Source organism: Mus caroli, chromosome 7 (assembly GCF_900094665.2).
Source record: "Mus caroli chromosome 7, CAROLI_EIJ_v1.1, whole genome shotgun sequence".
Classification (NCBI taxonomy): Eukaryota; Metazoa; Chordata; class Mammalia; order Rodentia; family Muridae; genus Mus; species Mus caroli.
The window spans coordinates 91,509,830-91,523,166 of record NC_034576.1 but is presented as its reverse complement, the minus strand read 5'-3'; the positions used below and the strand labels follow the sequence as shown (position 1 = coordinate 91,523,166).

Sequence of the window (13,337 nt, the reverse complement as noted above, 5' to 3'; positions counted from 1 at the left end):
ACGAAAGCATATGTTGCATTTCTGTCCTAGGACTAGAATATCTTTTGTGTTTCTTGATGCTGTCACCAAGCATAAAATGTGGCTTTACTAACAAGAAGGTTGGCTGAGGTTCAATTATGGTATAGTCTAGGCAATTTCATGCAAATGTGTACTTTGCTTCAAAATTATGATTCCAAGGGGTCATCCTATTCCAGCTAACATTTCATTAGGTACAATGGCTGCTCAGGAACCACATGTAATTTCAAGGTCATATAAACTTGAAATATACATATTGAAAGATATAAATATATATTCAATTTTAGTTTACATCATCTATATACTTCATCTATTATTTGTGTATGTGCAGGAATTAATGTATAATGGCAAATATGTGGAAGTCGGATGATCGCTTTCAGACATCTATTCTTATCAGAGGCAGGGTCTTTCTTGTTTCTGCGGCTGTGCTGGGTAGTACTCCAGCTTAGCTGGCAGAGAGACCATCCACCTAATTCTTTCTGTCTCCCACCTCTCTCAGAAGCCCTGAAATTGTAGATGAATTTCATCATATCAGGTTTTTATGTTGACTCCAGAGATTCAACTCTAGTTTTAGCCTGTGTAGCAAGCAATTTACACCCTGTCCCATTTCCTTTTCCCCAAGCCCTGTATGCTGGGTACCAGCCTCAGTTGAGGGCAGGGTCTGGAGAAGGGTGGATGCAAGAGTGGCAATGTAAAGGAAGGATCAGACATGGAACGTCATTCTCTTCATGAGAGAAGGGACAGAGAGGAAGCACGTTTCAGTATGGCTTTTCCTACTCTGACAACTCTTGTCTCTTTCAGGCTTTATTTATACACAAAATCATTTCCTCAGAAATTTTATGCACTGATTACACAGCTTTTCAAAATACGTATTCTTCAAAAGTCTTCCTGATTACATAAGAATATTAAAAGACAAAGCAAGCAAACTGCAATTTTATAGGAACTAAGAATTAACATTTGATAAGATCAATTTTCTTTAAACTCAATATCTTCTTCCTTAAGATTGGTGTCATAAAGCGTTGCGGTTACAGACATGCTTGATAGGATGACTCTATTTAAATTCAATTCTGTTTCAGTTTGACATAAGACTAATAGATCAAAAGTGATTTCCTACTACCTAGTATATCATATTTAACTTTTCACAGAAGTTCAACCTTTACTCAATTATTCCTTTCCTTCCTCTATATTTCTTTTATATTTGACATAAGACTACCGTCCCCTTTCTTTGATTCTTAAAATATTGTTCAGCCCCTTTGCTTAAGCAAGGCCAGTCATCAGTGAAGTTCTCGTCTGACAGGTTTGTTCAGGAAGGCAGGCAGTATTGAGCCAAGATGCCTTCCTCTGTGTCTCTGTCTTGAACCCTTGTTTCTATTAATATGACTCCTATCTTTATTACAGTTCTGTAAAGAACAGGAGAACACCAGGGTCCCTAAAACTGCTTACATTTGCCATTAGGAAGGTACCAAGGCTTGTCATAAACTTGCATGATCAAAGTCTCTTCCTATAATACAAGTTCCTTGTTTCTAAAATTAAACATAAGAAACCTAGCAATTCAATTACAGCTTGTCAGTTCCTAAAATTTCCCTAAGGTTTTCTTCTTAAATAACTCTTCTCAAATCCTCTTTCTCATACTAACAACACTTATTAGCATCTGTATATTCATTTAAATAATAAGTTTTTAGGACAGACTCAATTTTCAGTATAACTGGTTTTTCCAGGGAACTTTTGTTGATTTCATTCTCATATTCACTAGCTTTTTGTTATTGGAGAGAGGCCTCTAACAGTAAGAAGCATAAGTGTAGCAAAGGGTGTGCAGCCAGTATCCATCAAGAGTAGTGAAGGATCAGTCCAGACTGTCCAAGCACTGGAACTTTGTCAAATAATGCTTTCAAGGTGCACCAAAAGAACTTTGTCACACAGTGCCTTCAGCACACTTGGCATCGCCACCTGTAATTTTACTCAGGAACTTTCTTCTTGACAGCGTTAAAAATATAAACATTAACATCAGCATATTTAGAGGAAACCCATTCAACTAAGCTTTCTAACTCTCATCTATGGGTTGAATATACTTGAAGCACTTTGCCTCAAACAAAATATAAATTGTGAGAGCTAAAAAGAATTTTAGAAATGTGTTTACAGATAAGGATTATAAAAACCATTTGAAAATTCTGAACACATTGAGGTCTAATTGCCTTTCTATCAGGAACCTCCTTAGGCCTGTTATTTTGCCTCCCATAAACAACCTCCCTCTTTAATGAATTAATTTTATCTATTCATTTTACATCCAGATTCTTCTCCACCCTCCTGCTGGTCACCCCCTCACACAATCCTTCACCTACTTCCCTTCTCTTCTGAGAGGGTGGAGCTCACAATGCCCCCCACCCTCCTGTATATCCACCCTCCTTGGCACATCAAATCTCTGCAAGGCTAAGTGTATCCTCTCCCACGAGGCCAAGACATTTTTAAAGACAGAGGTGAGCTAGAAAATGCTTCAGTGCTGTAATGTGTTCATCTTTAGAGTATTTTTAGAATCTACTTGATGTTGGAACCTAAGAAGGAAAGTTATGAAAATCTTAGATTAACCTTAGCTTGCTCTGATTCAGTGTTGCTCTGCAACACTTTCACCGGTTTCCAAAGCCCCTTTACTGCCACACTTACTGTTTCCCTGGGTAGGAGCAAGCACCATAAGGGTGAAAAATGTAAAAACCTTAAAACAACAACGAAAATTAACCCAAACTAATTCAAATCAATAGCATCTCCTTCCCTAAGTTAAAGGTTAAAAGTCTTTTGAAGGTTTCTCTGTGGCTTCTTTCATTACTTTTTTGTGGATTCTTAAATAAGATTTAAAATTCACATGAATTCTCCCGTAACATTCTTTTGTTTATAGAATATATCTTAGCTCTTTTCCATAGCAAATTATTTAAAAGTTCAATTTGTAGGAAGATAGCTTGAAAGGTAACTAATATTTATACAGTCCTTACTACATGTCCAGGACTTTTCTGGATACTTTGTATATACTGAAGAGAGTATGTCAGTCTCGGAGATCTATTTGAAGAAGGTAACTGTTTCTCTTGCTATCAAATTCTACTCAGTTCCCCAGTTAAGTGGTTAGACATAAGATAGAGTTCCATAGGCAAATGCTTATCTAAAGAAATGGAATTACTTAAATCTATTTTAGCTCCCTTACTTGAATAAAATGGTTTTAGGTGAAAGGCCAAGATTTTAAGTAGCAAAGTAGAAAGTTTAATTTTAATTTTAATTTATGTATTTATTTGTTTTTTAACACAGGGCCTCACTATGTAACCTTGGCTAGCCTGGAACTCACTGTGAGGACCTGACCTCAGACTCAACAGAATCTGCCTGCCTTGCCTTAGGAGTGCTGGGATTAAAGGTGTGCTCCACCACACAAGTGCAATTTAAAAGACAAATGAAAACTCTTTCATGCCCTAGGATAAGACCTTAGAAGTAGAGAATTCACAGGATCATCACACATCCTGCATCTGTGTCAGGGAAATTGCACAGTAGACAATGGGATGAGAAGACTGAAGAGCCAGACTACCAATGACTTCTGTCATTGAAATGATTGCAGAAACAAGACTAAACAATGGCAATATCAACAGACGTGCTAATGAGTAAGGAGAGATATCTAACTCAAGGGCTCCCATCTCTAGACAAAGAATTACAGAGAGCTAATGACTGCTGGGAGAAGGGTAATTGACCTGTCTCAGGGATGACAACAACAACAAAAAAGAACTCAGCAGGTTGTATTTATATACTTATACATAAAAATGCATATATGCAACAATAGCGACCAAAGAGAGTGAAGTTATCAATTTGAAAGTTGTGAAGTGTGGTAAGAGTTGGAGGTAGAGAATGGAAGCAGCTGGAGGGAGGACAAGGGGAAAATGGTGTCTTCTATTTTAACTAAAAGTGTATTAAGATTAAAAAGTAAGATAAAAAGTTATATATTTCACAGACATGGAAAATCAGACAGGATAAAGAAACTTTGTAGGATTTAACAAATAATCAGCAAGAACCAGCAGATTCTAGACATAATGGCTCTGGGCTGTGCCAGACTTAAAATGTCCATTTTAATTTCCCCCTTTGTCACATGGACATATTCTAGAGACTTTCTGAGGCTTTGTTTGGAGAGGTTTACCGAAGAGCTCACTCTAGTTTTTCGAGGGCTCAGTGTCAGCAGACTATGATATTATGGTTTATTGGTGCTACTATAAACAATCTACAGACAACAGACCTTTGCTGCATGGTTTAGACTGGAAAGATGGTCCATCATTTTCAAGCTGTCTTTGCTGAACTCCTTTAACTGCAGTGCAGTGAGACAATTTCTGCCTTGTACAGAAAACTACCTCCTAGTATAGACTAATCTTCATTTTGAGCACAGAATAATTTCACTCTTGTTCTTGGCTATTCCTCTTGTTGCCTGAAAAGTTAGTGTCTTCAAACTATTGTTCTCAACTCCGCATGATTGTAAGAAGTGGTGCCCAGAGCCAGCTATGTTCAGTCTATATTATACCTTTGAAAAATTATTAAAATATTTCATGAAAGTCAGAGATTATACCTTATACTTCACAGAGACTTTCACAAAGGCAAAGCATTATATAAGAATAAAATTATATTAGCAACAGTCACAAAACCTTTATGTTTTGCTGAACACCTACAAAGTAATGACATTAGCTGTCTATGGCTGATTATCTGTTTCCTTATCAACACAAGACTGTCAAAGACCTTTGGCAAGCCATTAGATGTTCAAGAAGCTGCAGTCTAAACACAGTATGCCTGGGTTTGGTAAAGCAAATCTACAATCCTAGCACACAGGAGACAAAGTCAAGAGGATTATAAATCAAAGACTAGATTTGGCCACATGGTAAGGCCCTACCTCAAAACACTAAAACCTAAACAAACAAGCAAGCAAAAACCTAACCAAAATAAAAGATGAAGCCACAGTGCACATTTCTAGAGTGTTACTTTCCTTCACAGCAGAGAAAATGGTATTTTAGTCAACTACAATTTTTTAAAACAAGATAGTTGGGAGGCAGAGACACGTAGATCATTGTGAGCTTGAGAGTAACCTGGTCTACATAGCAAGTTCCATGGCAGTCAGGTCTACAAACAGAGCCCCAATATCAAACAAATATAATTATATAGGTTTAACATACCACCTCTGAAGACTCAGAATGCCAAGATACATTGAGCACACAGCTAACGTCTCTGGTGATTAGCTAACATTCTCAGTGCTCTAAGGTACTCTGGGGAAAAAGGAGTTAACATAGCTGGGTCTCAGACATGACTATATCAATTCTCATCTATGAGACTCAGGATAAAGTCCTTTGCCTTTTGTATAAATTCCTGTTTTTACCTGTGTAAGGAGCTTAGGTGATATGATGCTCTGGTTTTCTTGAGCCTCAGAATGCTTCTGGTTTGTCACATTGTTATGTAGCTCCAATGTCATTGCCTAATTTGCCTGTCACATTAATTTTAATAGACTAATATCATCTGTCTATTCAGCAGAGCCATTTCATGTCATTGTGAAATATCCACTGAAGTCCCAAAGAGCTACTCAAATCTCCACAGTTAATATTTCACTCACTATGCAACTGTTATTCATATTTCCACATGCAAAAGACACACAACAAGAAATAGTTTCAACACACTGACATTGTAAAAACTCCTCCTTACTTCCTGTCTGAATTTTAGGGTTCACTAGGTATTGTCAGAAGATCCTCTTTGACAAGGTTAAATGTTCTTGTTTTATTTAGTTATTTAGGTGTGCGCTCATGTGTGTATGGAAGCCCAAGCATAGACAGAAGCCAGGGATCAGAGGTCAACCATGGCTATCGCTTCTTAGGAACAATATATAACTTGATTTTGACACAGCTCACTCATTGACAGGATACTTGTTCACTGAACTATGTTAGTTAACCAGTAGGCTCCAGGGTTCCACCTGTCTCTGTCTCTCTACCGCTAGAATTACAAGTGTGTCAGCATAGCTGTCTTGTTTTTCTGACACAGATCCTGAAGTCTGGCCTCGGGTCCTCATGCTTGCACAGCAAGCAATTTGGCAGGTGATGAATCTTCACACTCCCTTGACTGTTTTATACATGAAATATTTTCATTGTTTTTTTTTTTTCTCCATAAAGAAGTACATCCATGGAGCACAATTGCTTCTAAGGAAAGAATTAGGTGGACAAAAATTCTTGTAAACACACATAGAAAGTCTATGGTACTGATTAAATAAACATTTATTTAAAACTCTTTGTAAAAAATTTAACTATTTTTTTTTTTGCCATGTTTTCGTGTGACTTACATAATTTAAAAATGAGCTTGTGCTTTTACATAGATTTTTAGAACTGAAACATCTGGTTGCATTGTAGATGACCTGCAAAAAATATTGGACAACTGAACCACTATTCATAAAGGTATTACTTAACCAAGTACTTTAAAAAGAAAAGTAGTTTGGTAGTTGATGGGGAAGGTATTAAAAGAAAAAAAAATCAAGGATGGTTTTAAATTCAAAAGCAAAATTCTTTAAAGATCTTAGTGGTAAGCTCCGATATTGCTCTGTAAAAGTCTTCAGCATGTGACTAAATCACTCTGTGAATGATAAAGACCCGTATATAACACTGGGAGCTATGTCCTATAATTTAGGAATCGGTATGGCCGCCACGGCTATACTCTCAATTGCACATTCATCAGTTCCTCTGCGGATACGGAAGTAGCCACTCTCCCCCCAGTTAGAGCCCCAGCTGTTCTTTATAATCCAGTATTCTATCCCAGTAACTGGATCTCTTCCATAGCCCACAAGCAAAACAGCATGATTTGTCAGCTCAAACGGGTTGAAAGGGTCGCTCAGCCCAGTGTGGTGATAGATTCCACTGTGGTAGTGTAGGAAGTCATCGTGGACTTCAAAGGCAACTGCCATGGGTCCATGTTTGACCAGCTCAAGCTTCATCAGAGCTTCATTGCAGCCACCATAGAAACCACCCACATAGTAGTAGTCAGAAGAATAATAACGGAGGCAATTCTCCCTTAGTTTGCATGGAGAATCTTTGGCTGTGTAGGGAAAGCAGCTTTCTTCCACCACCCCAAAATCTTGGGCATACTTCCCTGCAATGAGGTATGGGAATCCACCATCACAACCTAAGAATGAAAACACACATCATTATTACACTTATGTTGGAAGAAGGCAGGCACAACTTCTATACTCTGCTTTTTATTTTCTGTTCCCTGGAAGTTGTTCTATGTTTAAATATCATGTTATTCTTCCTTCCTTAGAAATTCATCTAACAGTTGCTGGCCCTATTTCTTTAACAGGAATTTATTTAATACTTAATAGTGAATATAGCTTCTCTAGCACTATGATTGAGTGATGAAGGCCCTGAGACCAAAATAGGTTCAAATCCAAAAGTGTGTACACCATTTAACATCTCTGTACCACTACTTACTTATATGTCAACTGTAGATGGTGACAACACCATCCTTGAGGTTTAAAATAGTTACTTCACATAAAAACAATCATTTTAGTGAACACTGTTACTGCCAAATACACACATACACACACAGAGACACACACACTTCCCAACTCCTCAAGCAAATCTTCCTTGAGAGCCTCCTACCAATAGACACCTCCCATCTCCCTCTTCACCTAGGACCTATGACACATAACACACCACCCATAGCCTCTTATCATTATAATTATTTAACTTCTGTTTCTGTTGCCCAATTGTACACTTGAGGAGCATAAGGAGAATTTTGATATCTTACAGCCTCCAAAGGCCTACACGTGACAATACAGTATTTAATATTTCAGAAAGAATGAAAATCTCACTCTGACAGTCATTCACCAGCAATTTCACCGGAGATCTGGAAACATCCTAGTGGCTACATCTAGACTGGCATCAGAAAACTTTAAAATGGTAGTATTTTAAAATAGTATTTCCTCTAAATCCTATTTGAGCCTTCAGTATAGCCTGTTCTGAAGTGTACAAAGGCTAAGTACAAAGTGTTAAATTCTCTTAAAAGAATAAATATTACTATAATTTTAGTAGGAACTGGGTTGTGAAAAGAGATGTTTGGAACCTAAAGCTATAATACTTTAAAGCTGTATCATTTTCATAAGATAAATTTGCTTATACTTATTTTTTGCTTTTGAATAAGGTCTATGTCTGCTTTGTTTGTACAGTTTTGTGCACTCTTAGTTGACACTGTAAGAGAGGCAGTATTCCCATGATGTGCTGACATCTTGCTGTGGGATGCAGTAGATTTCCTGAGAAACTGTCCACTGATAACTGATGGGGACAGACTACAGGCACAGCTCTTCTCTGCTATGCTACACCTTTACTTTTGCTAGTGATAGTTGATGATATACAGCCAAATAAAGAGTTCATAATACAGCTCTGAAATAAAACACTTACCTTGGGCATACGGGCTGCAAGATACAACCTCCTGAGGACTCAGGATTGGTGTCTGAGAATTGTTGGTTAATATACGAATTCTTGCTTCTAGCATACCCATAGAGGCAAATGAGTAGCAGCTTCCACAAGATTCTGTAGATAAAGAAAAAAAATATGCATATTATTTATTTAAAATTTCACAAACAGATGAAAATCTGAGTGAGACACCTTAATACAGGATTTATAATTAACATTTGTCATAAAATTCAGCACAGTATAGAAGACTTACTTAATAAGCACTGACCCCTAGGTCCTCAGTGACAACGATTTATGTCTGTGATACTTTCAGACATCAGGGTGAGAGAAATGTGGTGGGACCCTTGTGAGTTAAGTTAAAAAAAAAAAAAAGTAAACTCTAATACAGTAGACTGCTTGAGCTCACCCAAAAGTCATGTTGAAAGTCCAAGCTCCAGTGCTAAGAGGTGGGAGGCGTCACCTATAAAAGATACTCCTGGACCTATTGGCAAGGGCCAAAGGAATTCATTGAAAGCATATTCTTGGAAGCCAGGTGCCATTACAAGAAAAAGGAAATGCCATATTATGAAATAATGCATATGAACAATGTTGTTCTAAGTTTGTTCAGATTGCATGGGTAAAAATAAATAAACATATATAATAAAGCTTTGTAAAGCTGGCCTTCCCTTTGCTATAATTTTTAAACAAATGAATATAGCTTTATCCTTCTATTTTCTCACAACCTCTCCGATCTCGGCAACTGATATAAAGATTACATGGAGATATGCCTATACCACCTCTAAAATAAAGTCACTTCTACACACAATGCCTATCATTCAATTTATTATATTAGTTTACAATGCTATTAAAGTGATAAGCATTTCATTGTGAATGTAAAGATTTATGAAGTCAATTTAACTAATTTTTGAAATAGAGGTATCTTTAATAAATCTAATTATCAATAATTTGGTAGCCACCTTATTTTTAAAAAAAATTATGGAAATGTTTATGCTTTTACATGTTAGCAGGGTTACTGTTTTCCCTTCTCTAGGTAATGATTTATGAAGCACCCGGAAACAAAGAAAAGTCAGGATGCTGTTCACACTCTACTGCTGTAAACCCTATTTAAAATAGTTGGATTGGTTTTCCTCACACTAAGCCCAGCAATTCCTCAAGTGCTCTCTGTCTTGCCATGGGACACAGTGAAGGAGCTCAGTGCATGTTTGTGGAAAGAATGAGTCAAGCCATGATGAATAAGCACATATTTACAACCCAGAAATGATGGAAACTCAAGGGAACTGTCAGCCAACTACTTGTTTCTGAGCTCTAGAGGAAACAGAACTTTGGATGCTGATGCGAACCTCCTTTTACAGGGCTCAGTGCCACAAGACCCTGAACCCAATCTGCCAAGAACCTTTCTAATTAACTACTGTCGGTTCTGATCTTTTTCCAAATTCTCCCTTCTAAAACTCTCATATTTGTTCTTGTTATACACTGCTGCAGTTGATGAATGATCATCTAAATTTTAAAGATGAGAAGATAAACACCTGTAATGCTGACTTAGAAGTCATTACTTTATAATCTAGTCACTTGATATCTGAGGCCTAGAAACTGAGGCAATGACCTGTCTGTCAGCTAACCGATAACAGATGTTAGTATCCTATTGTTTCTCCTAGTGCTGGGTTCATGGCCTTTGCATGTTTTTAAAAATAACTGTAAGTTTAAATTACAACTTTGCTTATTTGGGAATAGAGGATAAAGCTCTGTAAGGGGAAAGACTGTCTATTCTTCTTCTTAGCCACAGAGCCAAACAAACAAACAAAAATAAAAACAAAAACGCACGTGGTTTTTTTTTTCATATTTGGCTTTTGTTTTTTTGAAGTCTATTTCAGCTCTTCTGTCCTTGAAACATAGACAACACACAGAAGATGAGTACCTGACTTGTTGGTTTCTAAAGCATTTAGAGAATACTTCCTCTGGACTATTCCTTAAAATAAGATAAGGTCAAAGAATAGATGTGTGACCAATTAACCAAAGATACTATTGCTCGCAAGAGACACCTAAACCCTATCTATAAACAGTGTAGCTTCTTCAGCTTTTAGCAGCTGCAGAGAAAAAACAAACAAACAAACAAACCTGTAAGTATTAATCATTAAACCCACGTTATCAGACCATCAGCAACAATGGGAGCGACAGGTCATAAGTACAGCCCATGGCTCAGAAAGCGCTTTGTTTTGAACTCATGGGAATGGAAAAAATTGCTTTAGGTATGTGACTTTCTGGGAAGATTGTCAACTGTTAATCAATGACTGCCTCCTTTCAAAAACATAACCTGGTTTAGACTCCCAAACATCCACAGTGTTTAAGATGACTATAATACACTAAGTGAGAAAGGGCCTCACTTACAGAAATCTCAGCAAATGATTCCATCTCCAAAGAGGTAGAACATGGTTTCCACATGGTGCACATCCCCCAGTAATAGGAATCACACTGCAGCCGCACAGAAGAGCCACAGTCCTTGCCTCACTTCTTTGCCCCTCATTAGCCATGTGAGCCAGGGCAAATCACTTAGCCGGTGGCATTTCTCTTCATTCTTGTGCAAGTATAGATTAGGTAGTGTGAACAACCTAAGGGCCTTGTCTAATGAGCAACATTTATAACCAAGACTTAAATAGAGTGGACTCTAAATATCAGGAAAATTCGCCACCATGCTTAATATGACCCCAGAGAGCCACTCTCATTCTCCCAGGAATAATAAGACCTGGAAGAAAAGAAAGTAAACCTATCTCCCTTAACTTTCTTTCTTCAATCCCCATTTATACCTCAATGTAAATCTAGCTATAAGGCATTTTTACAGCTGTTTTAAAGTGGAAACATAAAACTCCATTTGTCTTTCCAGTATTTCCTTTGACTTTAATCTTAATTTGTTCACCGCATAAAGGAAAGCTGTGAATTCCCTTAACTGTGCCTAATTCGGAATTCTGTGTTTCCAAGTACTTCAGTTAACAAGAAGAGACAGCAAGTACGTATTTTTCCCATTCTGAAGTATAAGAAAAGTATCAAAAAGTGAGAAGAGGAATGTCTAATTACATTATTTCCTCAGGCACCTGACATGACAGTGCAGGTGACAGATCAGTTGAAAAGCAATCAGTTCACAGATGACTTCTGTTTTGAAATTTCCATTGTTCTGCAGAAATTATATTTAGAACATACAAAGAATGGGGAGATTTGGGGACTATCAAAGCTTTTATCAATTGTCCAGGAAAGCAACACCAAAGAATTTCCTTCAAAATGTCTCATTCCCTTCCACTGGATTACTCTCATAGCACATGTTATTCTTCCATGTAGAGATAAACTCCATCCTTCTCCACTGAACTTTACAATCCAATTTCTGATGTTTTATGTGATGCTTTAAAGTTTTGCTTGTACATTCTTTTAAACACTAAGTCTTGGTTAGCTACTATTCTTTAAACACTCTGCTATTTAAAAGCTTAGGGGCTGGAGCTCAGTGGGTAAAGTGCTTGATATGGAAACACAAGAACCAAGAATCAGATCCGCAGGACCTGCATGAAAGCTGCTGTCGAAAAACTTTGTAAGCCCAAAACTGGGTTGATGGAATCAGGTTGGAGGCTTGCTGGGTATCACTGACTATAGAGAACACTAGGATAAGTGAGAGATAGTGTTTCAAAGGATAAGGTAGAATGTGATGAGGGAGACACCTCATCGACCTCTGGTCTCCACACACACACAAGTGAATACAACTGCACATACTTCACACATACACAAAAGCTTCCTAACATGTACTACCATAAGTGATGAGAAATGCAGCATCAATGTAATAACTGCTCACATTATTTGCCAGTTGGAATATGCCTGGCTGTCAATAATGAAAACAGAGGACATTCCTTACTTCCCTAATCTTCTTGAGTAGGTCTTGACAGAGATTCTTTTTTGTTAGGGTTTCTATTGTCCTGGTATAACACCATGGCCCAAGCAATTTATGGAAGAAAGGGTTTATTTCATCTTACACTTCCACGTAATGGCCTGTTTTGATGGGAAATCAGAGCAGGACCTCAATGCAGGAACTAATGTAGAAGCCATTAAAGAGGTCTGCTTATTGGCTTTTATTCTTCATGACTTTTCTCACAGTGCCCAGGTCCACCAAGCTCATGGCTGGTACCTCCCAGAGTGGTATGGACCCTTCCACATTAATCAAAGAAAAAAAAATGCCCTAAAGGCATACTCATAAGCTGGCGGAGGCATTTTCTCAACAAGTTTCCTCTTCCCAAAAGACTCTAGTTTGTGTCAAGATGACAGAAAACTAGCTGGTACCAGATGTATTTGACAATTAGGTAAGTTTTAATCCTCTGCAGGCTGGGTGAGTGATGAGAACATTTACAATTCTAAGAAACTGATTGAGAACCCAGGTTCTCTTGGGCTATCTTTAGTGGTCTCACCACTTATTTACATACCACAACTGTATGTGAACTGATATCTTTTGATTATAAGTTAACTACTTTGGAATGTGTTAATTATGTTAATAGTAAACCACTAGCTTCCATCAACCCCAAATCCAAGAATATCAGTAGATAGCACCTGAGACTTGCAATCTTTGCTGTAACCCACCTACTTTATGCTCCCACCAACAGATTTAGCAAAGTGAATTCATTTCTAACTTTTTCTTGTTCTGTGGCTACATAACATAAGATGTAATAATAGATCCCTACCATAGAATGTGTCATTCAGAGAAACCTGAATGTGTCATTCAGAGAAACCATGTCCCAGGCCATGGGCACATGCTTAGTTCCCAATGACCTATTCTCCTTTTATTTTGAGGACAGGACCTTTTTATGTATCAAAAATTTGGTTTATCAATTACTTGCCATTTACTTTCAC

The 13,337-nt window shown here is 37.6% G+C and overlaps 1 protein-coding gene across 1 annotated transcript in view; it reads right to left on the bottom strand.

Annotated features, from left to right (window-relative positions):
* Nucleotides 1-732: 732 nt before the first annotated feature.
* Ctsc (cathepsin C) overlaps nucleotides 733-13,337 on the bottom strand; it is a 37,979-nt gene continuing 25,374 nt past the window's right edge. Inside the window, exons 6-7 of the mRNA XM_021168580.2 lie at nucleotides 8,448-8,579; nucleotides 733-7,173 (exon numbers count right to left, since the gene is read on the bottom strand). Of these exons, the coding sequence (XP_021024239.1) occupies nucleotides 6,671-7,173; nucleotides 8,448-8,579 (635 nt within the window). The 3' untranslated portion in view covers nucleotides 733-6,670. The remainder of the gene's footprint in view (nucleotides 7,174-8,447; nucleotides 8,580-13,337) is intronic.